The 19255-nt window shown below is 42.5% G+C and overlaps 1 protein-coding gene across 6 annotated transcripts; it reads right to left on the minus strand.

The window, feature by feature from the left end:
* Positions 1-604: 604 nt before the first annotated feature.
* Mrm2 (Mitochondrial rRNA methyltransferase 2) lies at positions 605-19200 on the minus strand. 6 transcript variants are annotated; one of them, XM_069300219.1, is made up of 6 exons: positions 19075-19200; positions 15019-15226; positions 8589-8728; positions 7950-8092; positions 1606-1746; positions 605-821 (listed from the first exon to the last, which is right to left on the minus strand). In XM_069300219.1, exons 2-6 carry the CDS (start codon positions 15192-15194, stop codon positions 672-674), a joined length of 750 nt encoding a protein of 249 aa, XP_069156320.1. In that variant the 5' UTR covers positions 15195-15226; positions 19075-19200; the 3' UTR covers positions 605-671. The 6 variants fall into 6 exon arrangements, with proteins under 6 accessions (XP_069156320.1, XP_069156323.1, XP_045594872.1 ...); XM_069300222.1 differs by having other exon boundaries at positions 605-837; positions 19063-19188; XM_045738916.2 differs by having other exon boundaries at positions 19063-19184.
* Positions 19201-19255: the final 55 nt, after the last annotated feature.

Genomic DNA, 19255 nt, shown 5'->3' on the forward strand with positions numbered 1-19255 from the left:
ATTTTATACTTTTCTACATAACGTAACTAATGGATTATACCTTAGTATAGAGTGAATGAAACATCAGTAGGAGAGACTGTATCAGCAGGGTGCATATAATGCCATTATGGTCCTTTTAAGCTTCCTGATTTATGTAAATCCTGTCATGGGGAAGAGAAAAACTTGCAGAAACCACTCCAAGTACAATAGTCAAGTGTACACATTTTATATAGTGTATATATAGCATGCTACACAAGTCCTGTAGCACATTGGTCTACATTCTTGGTCCACACTTGAGGGACCATGTTCAGCCCCTGGGCAGGACAAACACAGTTGGGTTTGTTTCATTTTCACCTGATGCCTTTGTCCACCTGGCAGTAAAATAGTGTACCTGAGAGTTAGGTAACTGTAACTGTTGTGGGTTGTATCCTGGGAAAGGTCAGTAAACCTAAGGGAATACTGATAAGCCTATGTAAAGGATTCCTGTTCATGACAACTGGGAACACGTGTTCTAAGCAATTTCCAGTTTCTTCAGTATTTTATGTTTTGAGGTTAAATATAAGAGTGGTACTCACAAAAATTGCATTCTTACAAATGAGAGGCTTTAGAAAATTGCACAAACCTATTTTGATAGTTACAGTATTTATTATATAATACAATATAAATAGTACAATAAAAAAGTGTTTAAATGTTTACTTAGTACCTAAGCCACAGAACATTTTACCAAGCAAAAATTTTTCTGAAGATTCACTTCTACTGGATGGTGGTTTAACGACTTTAACTGTTCGGTAGAACTTTTCCATGTCACTCACAAGTTTGCCGTCCCTATGGCCTTCCCATATCTGTAGAAAAAGATAACTAAATGCACAATATACAGAAGAAAATTAGTCTTAAAAATGCTTGGTTTCTGAGAAAATATTGAGGCCATACGATGAGACTGAACCTTTATCACTGGATACACAGGCATAAGCACTACTGAATGAACAACAATCAACTAAAAGCATCTTGACCAGAAGTACTAACAAAATTACTTGGCATTTAGAAGTTACCATCTGGTACTACACTCCAAGTTTTACTAGACACCCGCCAACACTCATGTGTTGGTAACGATGTTTCCCCAATTTCCCTTTCCAGTCAATGACACACACTCAGGTGTCAATAGTGATGTTCCCCATCTCTCGCCTCCATCAGTGATACCCGCTCACACTCCGGTGTCAGTAGTGATGCTTCTCATCTCTTTTCCCTGTTAATATATAATGAAATCACAAGAACATGATGTATCAATCAGAAAATATTGAAACCATATGATGGAATCTGATTATGATTCTTTTAGCTAATTGTGTCACCACTGACTGGACTCCCCTGTCAGTAGTGCCTGGGAAATCCAGAAATGCAGGTTCAGTCCCATTACAGGACCTCAATATTTTCTCATAAGATGCATCATGTTCTTGTGGTTTCAATGTGCTTGTTCATACAATGTTCATACAAATGTGAACCCTGAAGTAAGCCATAACTTCAAATCTTTATATCAATATAATATTCACCCTCAAATTTACTCTTAACACAAGCCCTTGTGGTTTAATGTTCTATATTCTATGTAAGTAATAAGGATTGCACTGTACTAACCTTGCAGAGAAAAGTGGCATCTAATGCAGAATGTTGAATGGCAAATGTTAAAGCAGAATATGCAAGTGTGATGATGTTCTCATGGTCGAGTTCCTTGATGCCTGAAGCATTTGGAGCCATGTCGGAAAGCACTACATCAATCTGCAACATATACGCATGAACAGTAACTTTAATGATGTTTATGCAGTTTTTGTTTACTTGTCTCAAAGATATTTATCTCTGAAGACATCTACAATTCAATATTTATTAAATAACATAAATTAATTTCTTGGAAAAAGTGCTCAAAGTCCTCAGGTCAAAACCAAAAGACTCGGGTTTATTTCCCAGACAAGATAGAAATGGTTAGCATGGCATGTTTCCTTTTACCTGATGGCACTGTTCACCAAGCAGTAAATAGGTACCCAAGAGTTAAACAACTGTTGTGGGTTTCATCCTGGAGAAGGCCAGTCAGTGGTTGGCCTATGGAGACCTCAGTGAGCCTAAGTACAGGTTTACTATTCCCAACAACAGGAATTCAATTAATAAATCACAGCTGAAGCCGTACCGATTCCCTAATCCACCTACGGATTTACCAAAAATATTCACAAATGTTCTTCTGTCTAACTTATACCCCTAGTAACTCGTGTTTTCTCAGAGAAGGTGGATGTGACCTCGTCCAGTCATAAAAAAATATTTTACCTGAATTTACCTGAGGGGCATCCATCTCCATTGGTCATGATGGGGACAGGAAGCCAGTGGCTGTTGAAAGTTCTTCCATTGATCCTGAGAGTTTTTTGAGCTGAATTTTAAATTACCTCTCAATACAATAATAAAATTGTTTAAGAAGCCCTTGTGCCAAGAAGTAAAGTTAAATAAAGTACTGTACACTAATTCTTTCAAACAAACTCTCCACACCTAGTTAATACATTTTGTTTCTCAAATTTAATATACTAAAAGTTAGATTATTCTGCCTGCCTGATAAATCTTTTAGTAAGCTGAACATGGATGGAGCCGATGTATCTTGTAGAGTTGCTAAACTCTCTCATGTTATGGAAAGGCTTTAATTAATCACCGCACTGCGCACAGCGTCTTGAGGAGCTCTGAACGTTGTGCTATTTTCTTTTAATTAGGGTATATTTTAATGTTTTTAAACATTTTCATCACTCTTTGTATAGTAGAACCTTGAGTGACGATCGCCTCAAATGGCGAGCAGTTTGGGTAACGATCGCCCAAATCGCCGACAATTCGTCTCGTATGGTGACCGCTCCTTTGAATAACGACAACACCACATGGTGGGGTCGTGCTGCTTCTAGCACATTTTCGGATGCCTCCGACGATGCAAATAAATTATGTTTTTTTTGTTTAACGATGCTAATGATGCTGGGATATAAAGGGGTGACCATTGAGATGTTGCAAAGCATTGACCTTTTTGTAGAAAGAAAGAAATGAAAATATTTGAAATACAACAAATGGCAAAAAGGTTTGTTCGGTATTCAGCAGGTAGGCTGCTCCAAGTTTCTTAAATAAAAAAAATGAAAAATAAAAAAAACAGTTGAAACAATTTGAAAAACGGACAAATGCCATAAAGGTTCATTCAGTGTTTGTTGGGTAGGCTGCTCTATTACTGAGACGTAAATGAAAAATACAAAACAAATGGAACACATTTGAAACAAAGATAGATTGTCATAATGGAGCAGCCTACCCGACAAACACTGAACGAACCTTTATGGCATTTGTCCATTTTTTAAATTGTTTCAACTGTTTTTTTTTGTTTTTATTTTATTTAAGGAACATGGAGCAGCCTACCTGCTGAACACCGAATGAACCTTATGCTATAAGACAAATGAACAAAAAATATTGGACAAATTTGAAGAAAGACAAATGTCATAAAGGTTTGTTCAGTGCATTTAAGGTAAGCTGCTCCATTATTTAAAACATCGAATATCATATTGATGTTTTTCGGTGGTAGAATGGATTAATTTAATTTCCATTACAGTACTGTATTGTCAATGGGGACATTCGTATTGTATGACGTCCGTTTCACATGACGATCACGGCGCCGGAACGGATTAATGTCGTTATTCGAGGTTCCACTGTATTTTGAAATGAAAATGGTTGAGTTTGGAAACATTTTTTAGCACTATGAAATTTTTGCTGAAACCAGGTGCTCTGTGCAGTGGTTAAGCACTGCTTCTTCCTTAAAAAGCAAGCAATACTTGTGTGAGAACAAATGATAAGAACTGTGAATTGTGTGAAATGAAATGGAGGTATGCCAATGATATATCATCACAATTATCTTATAATACAGCCCATCCTCCTGTTTAGGTAGTACTTATTGTAATGCTGAGGACCATCATACACATATTGATGAAAAAGACAATTAGAAAGTATAAATCGGTACTATTAAATTTGGACACTCTGGAAAGATTTTTGTATTGATGTTGCAAAAACTTAACCCTACCCTAAGCCTTCCTAGGCTTAATACTTACTCCTAGAAATATTTAAGTTTGGGTTTTTTGCTTTATTTTTTCCAGACTCTACAAAGTGAATAGTACCAAATTCTACTACAGTATCTAACTGTCCGTTACGTATATACATACTGTACTATGTATGTACGATGGTCCACAGTTATAAAAAGAACTATATAAACAGGAGAATGGGTTGTGTAATAGTAAATGAGGTCATACATGAAAATATATAGAGGCGAGATAAATACACTTAACCCTTAAAGTGCGCATCACGTCATATGACGTGCTAGACGTTGTTCCAGTCAACTGCGCATCACGTCATATGATGTGTTGGAGTACTACGCAAGATTTAAACAGCCCGCGGATACACGTGGTTCACCACACCTTCATCAGGGCTCTTGTAAACAGATGCCATTTTTTTTAAAAATCGTGGGCCAAACTCCCGGGTGTTATTGGCCTCAGTATTGAGTGAGCAACCAAGCCTGACGCACGCAGCATGAGCTAACAGCACTGCTGTTCAGATTGTGACCACAGCATTGCCTAAAAATGCCAAATTATACTTGTTCATGCTATTATGTAGCGATGATATTATTACAAAAGACCCCTGACTGTGATAAAACTGACCAGGGTTCTGATAATAGCAGGATTGTGGTGATATTTAGCACTGTGCGCCATGGAGGGAGGAGTAATGCTGTGGGAGGGAGGGTGGTGGCGATGTCTTTTGACTGTGTGTGGCCACCTTTTATTGACTGCACTCAGCATACCAGCTTAGTGGTTCGCTATGGTGAACACAAATGTAGATACTTATATATAACGTGTGTATAGAGGGTATAAACAGCAAGAGAAGGTTTGGAGCGGCCATTTTGGTGAGGGCGGTGGTGTCGTCTGCACGATGCCACCGTGCAGACGACGGTGTTGTTTACTGGTTACCACGATGGTCTTTGGGCACCATACCAGTTTATTACATCTTTTAGTTACATCTTTGCGCCTTTACTCACCATACAAGTTTAGATGTACAGTTATAGGGAACAAAACATGTAGATACTTATATATAACGTCTATATATAGTGAATTATAGCAAAAACATTATTGTGGGAGGAGAATGTGGGTGAGTCAGATGACTGGAGGGAGGGCGGGAGTGGCTGGCTGGTAAACGGCGGTCACTCCTCGTTACTTTTTGACTCATAATAGCTACTTAGTGGTTTGTTATAGTGAACAAAACATGCAGATACTTATATATAACCTGTGCTTATAATGTAATAACCAACAAAGTATTTGTTCACTGATTGATGAACATAACTGAATCAACAATATGCACACCATATTTTTGAGTACAGCAATGATTCACTCATTTTATTATATAAGTATATCAAACTACACACTATTGAATAATATTACAGCAAAAAAAAGAATGAAAAATCAATCAGAGACATTGAAATAATTTGGTAATTATCTCTTTGTGGCAACTCCGGCCTGACAGCTTGCGAGCAACAGACCGCCTGGGACGCACGCTGAGTCAGCACCTATAATTTGCCAGACTTCCCCGCCCTATAGCGGGCAATATATGCCACTTACGATTTTTTTATTATTTTTCCCGTGATCAGTGAACACAAATTAACAGGTTAGGAAGAAAAAATAATTTTTTTTTTTTTCAAAATGACATGCGCCTGTGGGGATGACAGGATATTAAACCCCGAGCATGTTAAGGGTTAACCAAGTTATGGCCAATATAATGGAAGCTCGTGAAAATAATGATACTGTAATGGGTTACAGTATTGCATAAACGAGCATGGAAACTTATGAAAATAATGAGTAAGGGTGTTGAAAATAATGTTATATTAATATTTACTGAAAAAATCAGCATTGAATGTAACGAAACGCCATTTTCTGGGTGAGCCTCGGAGGCTCCCTGGAGCTATCGGACTGATATATGCTATATTAGTCTGGGGCATCAGTCAGTGGAGTTCAGCCTACTGGAGTCCACGAGCCAGAACCTGACCCCCTCAGAGAGGCAAAGGGAGCAATGGTCTATGGAAACCTCCATGTGTTTGGGAGCATTCCATGTCTGCCATCTACTGGGTTTAGGCATCTAGAAAGATAGGCATAACAAAACAGACCCCATTTGGCAAGAAATTGCAACCGAAGACCAAACTGAGAGGCAGAACTCCCCAAAACTTAAAGAAACAGGCAAACAAGCAATTGTCATACACCGCATCTACGCCACTTGTCCGCACAGCCCTCCCCTCCCAGGGAAGGGGGGAGCCCTGGACACCCCCCCACCCCGTGCCAGCTACTCACACCTCAGTTTGGAGGCCGAGCATCAAAAATCAAAACCGCCGACCAGAGGGGAGGGTTGGTGTCAGGGAGCCTCTGGGTTTTCTGGTTTTCCAGAAAACTAATGTTTTCAACATTGGTTTTCCATAGGAAGCCCCTCCAGCTCCCTGGAGCTACCTAACCAAAGACACGTAAAAGACGGACTTACCGGCGGCGAGGTGTGTGTGAGGCGGCCGCCACCAGTGTACTGGTGGCGGCCAGTACACGGTTACCCAGTGTACTGTCCATCTGGCTAATGAAGTTTTTGTGTCCACAGAGGTGACATATGGAGGCGATTGAGCTAAGGAGGGCAGTTCACCTTGGGCAGTCCACAAACTCTTGGCTTGGTCTTGTGAAGACGACTAAGTGGCCGCCGTCGGATTAGAGCAGTGTGTTAGCTGCTGATGTACGCAGTGTTGCATGGTCCGACATATCCGGGATTGGCCTGTAAGAGTTACGCTATGACAGCGGTGCGTCTGTTGTCAAGTGCTGCCAGCAAGCTGCTAGACTTCTGCCAGGGAGTTAGCTACCACTGTAGGTGATTGTTTGAGACCCCTGTCAGCATGTGGCTGAAACCCTCTGTCAGTGTGTATCTGGAGAGTGGAGGTGGGGTATTGTTACATCGTGAAGATACGGTGGGTATGGACTGGCCCATGTTGAAGGTGAACTCGCCGGTGTTTGCTATTAGAAGTGGACAACGGGTACCTGCAAGTGGATTCACTGGGATTGATGAACACTGCCAACGTATTTGTGTCCTGCGTAAAAGAGACACTTTGTACATACGTATAGTACTGTAATAGTTTAATATAATATATATAATAGTGAAGGTGTTACTATATTGGTGAAGGTAATTGTGTATTGATTATCACCCCTTTTATTCTTTATACTACTACTTTCCACTTCCCGTTCTTGAAAGCTTACTACCGACTTGGGATTGGATATAGAAGAATAGGTTATAACAGCAAGAACCCGGTTACTGGCCCATAGTAGCTGTAACACATTATATGACAAAGAATGCTCGGAAGATGGGACACCACAAGTGTAGCTCTCATCCTGTAACTATACTAAGATAATTACACTCATTTAATTAATTAGGAGGCCTCGTGGCTGAGTGGACAGCGCTATGGAGTCGTAGTCCTAATGACCCAGGTTCAATTCCCAGCAGAGACAGAAACATATGGGCAGAGTTTCTTTCACCCTGATGCCCCCTGTTCACCTAGCAGTAAATACTTACCTGGGAGCAAAATAGTACAGTAGAGCAAATAAGTTAGGTGAGAAGGTGGTGGAGGCCAAGACTGTCAGTAGTTTCAAAGTGTTATATGACAAAGAGTGCTGGGAAGACGGGACACTACGAGCGTAGCTCTCATCCTGTAACTACACTTAGGTAAAACACACACAGTATTAAAAGATAAAAGACATATCCTAGAACCCTAAACCACCTACCTTCAAATGAGTGTAAATGATTGTTAAATTTATATTAATATCTGCTCAAAACTTAAATTCCCATACAGATTAAATATGTGTTAGAATGTACAAATAAATACATGCTGTATAATGAATAAAGAGCAACACATTATTTCTTACTTTCCTTCCCTGTAGTATATTTAGTATTTCCTGGTGTGTTTCCTTTTGTGTGAAGTCCTTCCCGCCGAGTAGCGTTGCCCCAGGCAGTGGGTAAATGGCTAAAATATCAACAGCAACCACCATTCCTTGAGGCTTATTTTTATCTGAAGAACATAAATGCTATCATCACCATGGAAACAATTTCTATACAATATAATGCAATATCTTGAACAAAGACTTTGAGCCATCCATGAAGACACTAATGGAGGGAGATGGATGCTAAATTTCATTGCCATTTTTATTTCCAATAAAATTTTTATTAATGGGTATTTTGTGGTCTGGAAAACATTTTCATGACTAAAATAACACTTCATACTTTGGAATGCCCAGACATTTTTAAACATATACATTCTTGAAAAGTTTATTAAGAATATGAGTGCTGTAGTGAGCAAATGGAATGTACTAGAGGGAAGAATATTATAATCTAATTTAATACATTGCTCCAAATTTAGAAATGACAAGAAACAGGAGGATAGGGAGTCACTGCATTAAACAATCAACAGCTGGGACTCAGGGGCTCAGCAGTTAATGCTCGACCCCTAAACATATTGAGGTAAGTACGAAATGGAGCCACCAATAGCACGTTTCGAAATACTCAACCTTGAGGTAGACTATTTGTTCCAGTGACAGCTACCTGAGTCCAGGCACCAGGAGCAGCACCACATTCTAGCACCACCTGTCCAGGCTTTATGATCTTGTGTTTTTCGGTAATCTCTAACAACTTGAAAGCACTACGAGCCCTGCAAAAATAGGTGAAGAACAATCGGCGACATACAATACAGAATAATAGGTCCATTATTATTCCAACATGAATGTAAAGTGCAAGAGTTGAAACAATGTATTTTGTGTCAAAAACCATTCACATGACTTAAAAGTCATTATCACAGACCAGGTGATATAGTGGATCATGTAGCACAGTGGTCTACGTACTTAACTCACAACTGAGGGAACTATGTTTAATCCTCAGGTAGGACAAACAGTCGGTCATCTTTCCTTTCATCTGATGTGTCTGCTCACCTAGCAGTACATAGGTACCTAGGAGTTAGGCAATTGCTATGGGTTGCATCCAGGAACAGCTGGCCTAGAGGACCTTGATAAATTTAACTACAAACTTCTTGTACCCAACAATGAGAATTATAAAAAAAACATTGAATACATGTATAATGAAATGCCATTTTCTGGGTGAGACCTGGAAGCTCCCTGAAGCAATACCGAACTGATGTACATGTATTAGACCGTAGCAACAGCCAATCAATGAAGTTCTAGGCCTACCAGGGACCAGCATAGGGGGCCAGGTTCTGGCCCCTCAGATGAGGCACGAGGAGCAATGGTCCATAGACACTCCTCATGTAATTGGAAGCAGTCTATGTCTGCCATCTACCAGGTTAGGCACCCTGAAAGGTAGAAATTCCAAAACAAACTACAGCTGGTTAAAAATTGCAAACCGAAAGCCGAACTAGCAAACAGAACTCCCCAATCGAAAATAGGCAAACAAGCAAGACGTCACCACTGCCGCCGCATTGCTATCTGAGCAATTCCCCCTGCCCCGGGAGGGGGAAGGGGGGTCCCAGACCTCCTGCACTGGCTAGCCAACCCCAGTTGAATATCAAAAATGCCGACTGGAGGGAGGGAGGGAAGGATGCCAGGGAGCCTCCGGTCGCACCCAGAAAATGGTGTTTCATTACATTCAATGCTGGTTTTCAGTAGAGAGCCCCTTCGGCTCCTTAGAGCTACCTAACCAAAGATAAAAAGGCTACACACGCCCAAAAAGGGTCAGGAACATGAACAAGGTATCGTGCGACCAAGACCCTGTTCGACCTCCAAAAGCCCTGTGCCCGAATGTCAGCCCAGGACATATTACCAAAAACAGCAGCCAAAGCCTCGAACTTAAGAATGTCGTGGGCACGGGGATAGACTGCAGGCTGGCTGGACCGAATAATCCTGAGGACAACCTGGGAGACCCGCGCCCTAGAACAAGGAAGAAGGGAAACCAGGTCAACCCAAAGGACGTCCCCAGCCATGGAGGCCGTGGCGTGCAAGTAACGGCAAAAAGTCACAACCGGACACAAAATATGATGCGGCCCTGGCCAAACCAACCAAGCATCAACAACCCAAGGACCCCTCCAGAAAGCAGCAGTCTTATTCTTTGCCAGAAAAGGAGACGACTGCAAATGAACAAACCACCAGGACCAAAAGAGCAGAAACCCCTGCACCGGAGGAGAGCATGAAGCTCCCCGACCCCGCACAGGCCAATGCTAACAAGAAAAGATTCCTTATCAAAACAATCCCGAACTGAAGGGGCCACTACAAACTGAGGAGATGAGAGAAAAGGGAGCACCCTACCAAACGACCAGGACAGCTCAGGCAGCACACGAGCAGGCCGGATGTGACACAACGCACGAGACAGCTTACAAAACTGAGAGGAAGTAACATCCACCTCGAATGCAAGCAGGAGTGGCTCCCACCAGTGCCGCATTATACAAAGCGACAGTATTCGGCATAAGATGACTGTTCTGAAACAATCAAGAGAGAAAAACAAAACAACTCAATCTGAAACCGAAGACAACATACGAAGAGACAAAAAATTACAAAAGGACTGCCAGGAGACTACTACCTACCAGACTGGACCGATCTGCTGAAAGAGGCGGAGCCACAGAAAATTCTCTGGGTTTGGACACCGAGCAAGCAGCGCTAGAAACCAAGGATGGGCCAGCCACCAAAGGGCTGAGCCAGAACCTGAAGCAACAGCTGAACCAGCGGGAAGAAGTACAGGTAACCCCCCTCAACCAGTTTTGCCGAAAGGCATCGACCCCAAAGGCCTCTTAGTCAGGGAAGGTCATCACATATACCAGGAGATGCCTCGACCAGGCTGATGCAAAGAGGTCCAGTTCCGAGCGCCTGTAGATCTGGTAGAGCCAACTGAACAAGCCGGCATCAACCGTCCATTTCGTGGAAAGGGGAATGAACCGGGACAGGCCATCCGCCAGGACGTTGGACAACCCTCTGAATGTGAACCACCAGGAGAGGCAAACTCCCGAGAACTCAGCAGACAAGTAACCCGAAGCGACTAGCCACAAAGAGCCAAGGACCGAATCAAGCCCCCTCAGTTTAGGCAATAAATAACCGGGGCGCAGTCCGAATGAAGCCGGATTGTCGATCCAGGAGCTACACAAACCCTCCAAAGCGACAGCCACACTGCTGCGAACTCCTGCACTGTGCAGTGAGCCTGACAGAAGGATGGACCCCACTGCCCCTGGGCAGCTTGGTGAGCACTGGTCACAAAAGTCAAGCCTGACATTGGGCCGGGCTTGGGGAGTAGAATAACTCCCAGAACCCCATCAAGCAGGTATCAAGCAGGTAAAACCCCACCCAAGAAACGACGCATCTGTGTACACATTGAGTGAGGGCTCGGGTAGGCACCACGGCACTGAACCTCGAAAAAACCCAAGCTGGCGATGCAGCAGCCGACGCATGGTCCCAGAAGCCGAACCCAACAATCGCAAGAGCAGCGAAAGGGTTCTTTCCCTGAAGGAACCAAAACTGCCACTCACTGAAGCCAGACCCGATCTGGCAGGTAAACCAGTAGTTCAGACTCCCACACAGCTGCTCGAGCAACCGACGAGTGACCCAGAAACCCCCAGAAACAGCCAAAGGCGGGACCGCAGCCGTAGCAATGACGCCGAGAGAGATACAAGGAAGCAGTCCAAGAATCCTACACAAGACCCAGCCAAGTCCGAACCTGGGAGGGAACCAGATGGGACTTCCTCCAGTTCATCAAGAACCCAAACCCGGCAAGCTGGAAAAGAACCAAATCTCTGGTGAGCAGACACACAGACTGGCTGGGAGCCCACGCCAGCCAGTTGTCGAGGTAGGCCAGAATACGAACCCCTAGCAGACACAAGCGAGTCACCACGACCCGAGTAAGGTTTGTGAAAATGCGAGGCGCCAGATTCAAGCCGAAAAGAAGGCAACGAAAGCGGTAAGCTTGCCACCGTATGACAAAACCAAGCCAGTCCCTGAATCCTGGATGAATTGTGACGTGCCAAACGTATCCCGGAGATCCAAAGACACGATCCAAGCATCCAGCTCTAAAATAAGCCGGACCTGGGACAAAGTGGTCATCCGAAAGGAGGGGCAAAAGACCCAGGGGATCAAATGAGACAAGTCCAGAATGAACCTCAGATCCGCACAGTCACGTTTTGGGACTGGAAACAGGCGGGAAACCCACCTGAGGGATAGGGTCATTTCGACCACGCCCAAGCGTACTCACTCCATGATGACCTGACAGCGCAGGAGAAGAGGCCTGCCCTGCAATTCCCGAACCCCCTAAAGGAAGAGGAGCCACCCAACGCCACTGCAGGCCATAGGAAATGACCTGAAACACCCACAAATCGTGGGATCAGGAGTGAGCAAACAAAGTGAGCCAGAATCGAACAACCGCCATGTAACACATCACCCTCAGAACTGAGGTCGGATGGCCGGCATGAGGGTCTGGGGCTCTCCTTTTCCCCTCCTGGGGAAGGGGGAGCTGCGCAGACAGCGGCGCGGCAGTTGTTGTGACGTCATGCTTGTTTGCTTGTTGTCAGATTGTGGAGTTCTGCTTGATAGTTTGGCTTTCAGTAGCAATTTTAACCATTTCAGGAGGCCTACCTTTCTGGGTGCCTAACCCGGTAAATGGCAGACATAGAATGCTTCCAAATCACATGGGGTTTCTATACGCCATTGCTCCTCGTGCCTCTCTGAGGGGAGCCAGGGTCTGGTTCATGGTCCCCTGTAGGCTAGAACTCCAATTGAATTGACTGATGCCACGGTCTAATACATACGTATCGACCCAGTATAGCTCCAGGGAGCTGGAAGGGCTCTCCACAGAGAAGTGAATCTCCAACTTTAGGTTAGATATCTGTGAATGGTTTGACTCATTAAGCATCAGTAGCACACCATTGGGAAAGATTAAAAATATTACACTCTTCAGTATCTTTAAATTTTCATGAATGGTAAACACATGCCAGTCATACTAAAAAGAAATTATGCTTAATGTTCACTCTGCCTGTATTGTACACACTTGTCTGTAATGATGCATCACAGTGTCATTGAATAGGTTAAGGCAACGGCCTACTGCATCTTGATTTGGGTGATTCGGTAAGTTGATCTTACCTTCATGGAGGGCTCTTGATGGCGTACGGAAGATGGTGATGAGTTGGGAGGAGGAGAGTTGTTACTGTTTGGAAGGGGAGTTCCCTTCCATTATCAGATCAGGCAGTGATGTTTTCTCTGGGGTACTCTCCTACGTTTTGCCTGAATACCACTAGGACCTGGTTGTGGTTCAGTGCTTGTTTGTCTCACTACAAATTTGTCAAGAGACATTTGTTTTTCCCTTCGTTTTAACATTTGTCTGTAATGATGCATCACAGTGTCATTGAATAGGTTAAGGCAACGGCCTACTGCATCTTGATTTGGGTGATTCGTTTCTGCAAAAGTTTGCAATTCTTCCCATGCTGCACACATTTTCTTCCTTATTGAGGAAGAGACATTCTGTACTCTTGTTTCTGCTCTATGGTCATCCTTACATGGGTTTTCATATGTTGAGCCTTACCACTGACTTTCCTAGGACTCATGGCGTGATATATAATAATTACTTTAATGTTCAAAATGCAAAAAATCACCACAAACGCGGAATTTCTTATAGGCGCGATCGTCACTAAACGGGCAGCTGTAGTAAACTGAGGCAGGTCGGACCGCGTGACCTGGAACCATGCGCTCGGTCGACCCGAAAATGTACCAACAAATATCAGAAGTCGACGACACCATAGGATGTCGAGTCGCATTTTTTGATGAAATTTACATCGTAACTCAAAATTATTGTAAGTAGGGGCAATTGTAAGTCGAGGTGCCACTGTATATATATGCAGTACAGTACAGCATATGTCACCTGAATTTATCTGAGAACCACTAACACTCTAGTGGTCTTGGCGATGACAGGAAGCTAGATGCTTATCATAGGTCTTCCCCCATATGTCCTGATAATTTTTTCAACCTGGAGTTTAAAATTCAGCAATACATACAGCATTAGGCATTTACAGTTTTGATGGGTAAGAAGTTCCATGGGCTTATAACCCTATGGGTGAAAAAGAATCTCCTGTTTTCTGTCCTAGTGTGGCTTGTTGAGTTTAAAACTGTTGCTCCATGTTAACTCTAAGGCCGTCCACCGTTCATAGGTTGAGAGTCGACTTAGTTCTGGAATGACTTTTGTTCCCCAGTGTTGAACTTTTTCCAAAGCAGCTATGTCTTTCTGAAGATGAGTTTTTCATCTTTGGATACAATAATCCAAGTTGGGGGAGCACCAGAGATTTATAGAGTTGAATCACTCCCTTCTTTTCCTTAAACTCAAAAGTTTGCTCGATTATTGGTAGGGTTTGGTTAGCCTTATTTTACTGCAGCTCCCACTTGTTGTGCAACTGTCAGTGAATCATTGGACTATATTCTTAACTCAAGGGGACAACAGGCTTAATCCCTGGGCTGGACATAAACATTTGGGCATATTTCCTTTCACCTGAGGCCTCTGTTTACCTAATAGTAAAATTAGGTATACGAGAGTTAAGAAACTGTTGAGACTGAACTGTTGCATCCACAAGAAGGTCTTAGTTGACCTAGTGGGACCTCAATAAGCCTAAGTACAGTACATGTTTCGTGTCCTCACAACAGGAATTATTATTAGCCTATTTCCAATGAGTAGCCTGTAATAAACTTTGTCTAATAATTATAAAACTCTCAATGCTATTACAAAAACATTCAGGCAGCAAGTGGCAATATATAACACATGTAGTATTTATTTCTTGTTATTTATCTAAATATACAAGAGTTCTTACATTCTTGTAAAGCCACTAGCAGCATAACATTTTGGGCAGGTCATTAATCCTGGCTGCACTAGTATAAAGTTGACCAAAGTAGACATGTTACCATATAAGTTTGAGATGGATCCTATAGTCATACTCTAATTTTAAATAAACCAACAGTTAATTTTAACACTAACCGAAACTGATTATGTTTTGCAAGCTTCACATATGGATCATTCAGCTGTCTGGTTAACCAATCTTGTGAGCTTTTGCTTCGCCCCTTTAAATTCTTTGGAATAACCTTATTGGTCACAGATGATGTGCAGAACTGTAGTGTCTGCCAAATACTCCAACACCTCGATCTCATCTTCATGTTAGATGGAATTTGCTCAATGTTTTTGTTGCCTGAAAAAGAAAAAAAAAATTCTATTACATTTTTAACCACTGAACTGCGCAACGCACCTGCAGGCCGTCGATGGGGGGCGCGCAACGCTCCTCCAGGTATTTTTATTTTTCACGTTCCATTCAAAACTGGTACGCAGTGATGCGGGTACGAAATGGATGCCTGGGGGCCCCAGTGATCGTCTGCCATCTTGAGAAAAAATCCCAGAATGCTCCGCGGCCGTGGAAAGCTTCAGTTTCAAAGCCCCAACCATGTCTGACATATCGTCTACAAGCTCCCGCTCCACGGTCACCCGCTGTCATGGAAAACGACTCATGGAAACTGTCATGGAAAACCCTTACAAGCTGAACTGCCAGAGTTACTTGTAGCAAAGTCATACTCGAGCCGAGACAACCTTCACCAGTTTAGTTTAGTTAATTTATTATGCACCCCATACCCATCTTGTGGGCGGTAGTGGAAAGGGTTACAGAGGCACATAATGGGCTCAGGGACTGAACCCCACAATTCATTTAGCTAAGCAAGTTATAATCTTGATGAGCTAGTTACAAAATTCAATATAAGTCGTCACATCAACAATGGGTTCGAGATCGACCATAAGTACAATTTCTAAATTAAGCAACTGACATATGTGGAGAGCTAGTGTCACAATTTATATGTTTGTCCTGCATACCGCCCCCCATCCAGTGGGCAGCGGTGAATAGGTTACAATCACTTAATTACTACCTACAGTTTGCAAACTGGGGATATTTGGCTAAAATTTCTGGTAGCAGATCATTTTGAATGAAATATTTACACATCGCTGGAACATTGGTTATAGAATTGTCTCTAAATTCACGTATCTTTTCGCACTCCATCACAGAGTGACGGAGGGTGTGCAAATAATTTTGTTGACACAGTTTACATTTGGTCAGGTCTACATCGGCAGATAATGAGAATTCCCAGAGATATTTGTAACCGATGCTTACAACCGATACTTGTAAATACTTGTTTCTTTATGAATGATACTCAAGCACCTGTAAATATAACTGATATCAACACGAGCGTGGCAGATTTTGAAAGAGAAATTGACAATATGCCCATGCACTCGGCCCCAGGTCCAGACTCATGGAATTCAATATTTATAAAGAAATGCAAAGTGCCAGTAGCACAGGCACTCAGTATAGTGTGGAGGAAGAGCTTGGACACAGGGGAGATACCAGATGCGCTTAAAGCAGCAGACATTGCCCCTCTACACAAGGGTGGTAGCAAAGCATTGGCAAAGAATTATAGACCAGTTGCACTAACATCCCACATAATAAAAGTATTTGAAAGAGTGATCAGGAGTCAGGTCACTAGATTCATAGAAACCAATGACCTCCACAATCCAGGCCAACATGGATTTAGAGCAGGAAGATCATGCCTCTCACAGCTACTTGACCACTATGACAAAATCACTGAGGCATTAGAGGAAAAACATAACGCGGATGTCGTATACACAGATTTTGCACAGGCACTCGACAAATGTGACCATGGAGTGATTGCACACAAAATGAGGTCAATGGGTATAACTGGTAAAGTAGGACGCTGGATACTCAATTTCCTGTCGAACAGAACACAAAGAGTAACAGTCAATCAAGTAAAATCGAGTCCGAGCGCAGTTAAAAGCTCTGTACCTCAAGGTACAGTCCTTGCACCACTGCTGTTCCTTATTCTCATATCAGATACTGTATAGACAAAAACACAAGTCACAGCTTCGTGTCATCCTTTACAGATGATACAAAAATCAGCATGAAAATTACCTCTGCTGAAGACATTGATAAACTACAAACAGATATTAACAAAGTTTTTGATTGGGCAGCAGAAAATAACATGATGTTTAACGGTGATAAATTCCAGGTACTCAGATACGGCAAAAATGAGGATCTTAAACATAATACAGGGTACAAAACACAATCGAATCTGCCCATAGTAGGAAAACAGCATGTCAAGGATTTGGGAATAATGATGTCCGACGACTTAACGTTTAGGGAGCATAACCAAGCAAGTATTGCGTCAGCCAGAAAAATGATAGGATTACAAGAACCTTCAAGTCCAGAGATCCCATCAAATTGGTTGTACTCTTCAAATCACTTGTGTTGTCCAGTCTTGAGTACTGCTCAGTACTCACTTCCCCCTTCAGAGCAGGAGAGATTGCTGAAATTGAGGGAATACAGAGAACATATACGGCACACATAAACGAGATTAAGCACCTAAATTATTGGGATCGTCTCAAAGCTCTCCAAATGTACTCACTAGAAAGGAGATGAGAGAGATACCAAATAATATACACATGGAAAATACTGGAGGGACAGGTCCCAAATTTGCACAGTAAAATAACAACGTACTGGAGTGAACGACATGGAAGAAAATGCAGAAGAGAACCAGTGAGAGCACAGGTGCCATGGGCACAATCAGAGAACACTGTATGAACATCAGAGGTCCATGGTTGTTCAACGTCCTACCAGCGAGCATCAGAAATATTACAGGAACAACCGTGGACATCTTCAAGAGGAAACTAGATTATTTCCTTCAAGGAGTGCCGGACCAGCTGGGCTGTGTTGGGTATGTGGGCCTGCGGGCTGCTCCAAGCAACAGCCTGGTGGATCAAACTCTCACAAGTCAAGTCTGGCCCCGGGCCGGGCTTGGGGAGTAGAAGAACTCCCAGAACCCCATCAACCAGGTATCAACCAGGTAACCGAGTCTAAGCCGAGCAGTAGTAACATCTAGAAGTCTGCTGATTTTATTGGATGATCCATAGATGTGTGGCTCCTCTTGCATGATAGTACCTTCACCAGTCAACTGATTTTGTTACTTACCAAATACATGTGATTCTGCTAGTTATTGTTTAGACTCTTCCACTAAAATAAATTTAAATAAAGTAAATTTTTATTCAGGTAAGGTACATACATACAAGGTAAGATACAAAAGTTGATGGATTTATAGATAGAGCTAGTACATACAATGCCTAAAGCCACTATTACACAAAGCGTTTCGGGCAGAAATTGTTCAAATTGTTCTGTTCTGTTCAGTTTAAAAAAACTGTTCAAATTCATCTGAGTTCATATTCAATAATACTTTTTAAGACTTCATAGTCAAAGATTATAATAATTCATGTTGTCCATTCACCTGATGCATTTATTCATCTTGCAGTAAATAGTTACTCAGGAGTTATGCAACTGGTGTGTGTGCTGTTGTGGATTGCATCCAGGATAAGATCAGTAGTTGGTCTAGTGGGACCTTAATAATCTTAATACGCTTTATTTCTCCAACAATGGGAAACCAATTTTCTCCAATTTGTAGAATCTAGCCATTATTTTAGTCCTGGATTATGTTCAGGAGTAAAGTACACTTGTGGATTGGTCAGCAAGCTATTGTGGTGACCTTAATAACCCCCAAGAAGTCGATAGGCCTTAATAGCACTTCAGAAGTCGATAAGACTTAATAACCCTCGAGACTGATGAATCTTAATAACCCTCCCGAGGTTGATAGGCCTTAATAACCCACCGAGGTTTGTAGGCCTTAATAACCCTCCCGAGGTTGATAGGCCTTAAGAACCTCTCAAGGTTGATAGGTCTTAATAACCTCCATACAGAGGTTAAGAGGTCTTAAGTCCAACACCAAACTACTAAATACGAGAACAAACCTTGTTGTTATTGTTGATTTAGAATCTTTCTAGCAGTTTGTGTGCCGTGTTTGTTTATGTAGAGGGTACAGGGGCAGCTACAGCACCTCGATACACGGCCCTTGTGAATTTGTTCATTTACAGCACGCCCTTTACCGTTCAACCTACCCATTATTCAAACGTAACATCAAAAAGTACCTAATTTCATACCCGGTGTTTCCCTCTCGGACTGTATCGTGTGCTACCTCAAAATATGTGCATAAGCGATATAACTTCCCCGTTGTAATCACTGCCATCATCTTATATCATGATTGTTCTTATGAATGCAAATTTTACGGGGACTGGTCAAGTCGTCGACTGCAGTTTCTGATAACAACTTCGTTCACTGATA

This window comes from Procambarus clarkii, chromosome 43 (genome assembly GCF_040958095.1).
Source record: "Procambarus clarkii isolate CNS0578487 chromosome 43, FALCON_Pclarkii_2.0, whole genome shotgun sequence".
Lineage (NCBI taxonomy): Eukaryota > Metazoa > Arthropoda > Malacostraca > Decapoda > Cambaridae > Procambarus > Procambarus clarkii.

What these genes read in the sequence shown, in the direction of transcription:
- Mrm2 (XM_045738916.2), bottom strand. An exon ending in ATATACTACAGGGAAGGAAA is followed by an intron (nt 1,747 to 7,949) that starts GTAAGAAATAAT and finishes TATATGTTGCAG; the next exon opens with ATTGATGTAGTGCTTTCCGA. An exon ending in ATGCCACTTTTCTCTGCAAG is followed by an intron (nt 822 to 1,605) that starts GTTAGTACAGTG and finishes CTTTTTCTACAG; the next exon opens with ATATGGGAAGGCCATAGGGA.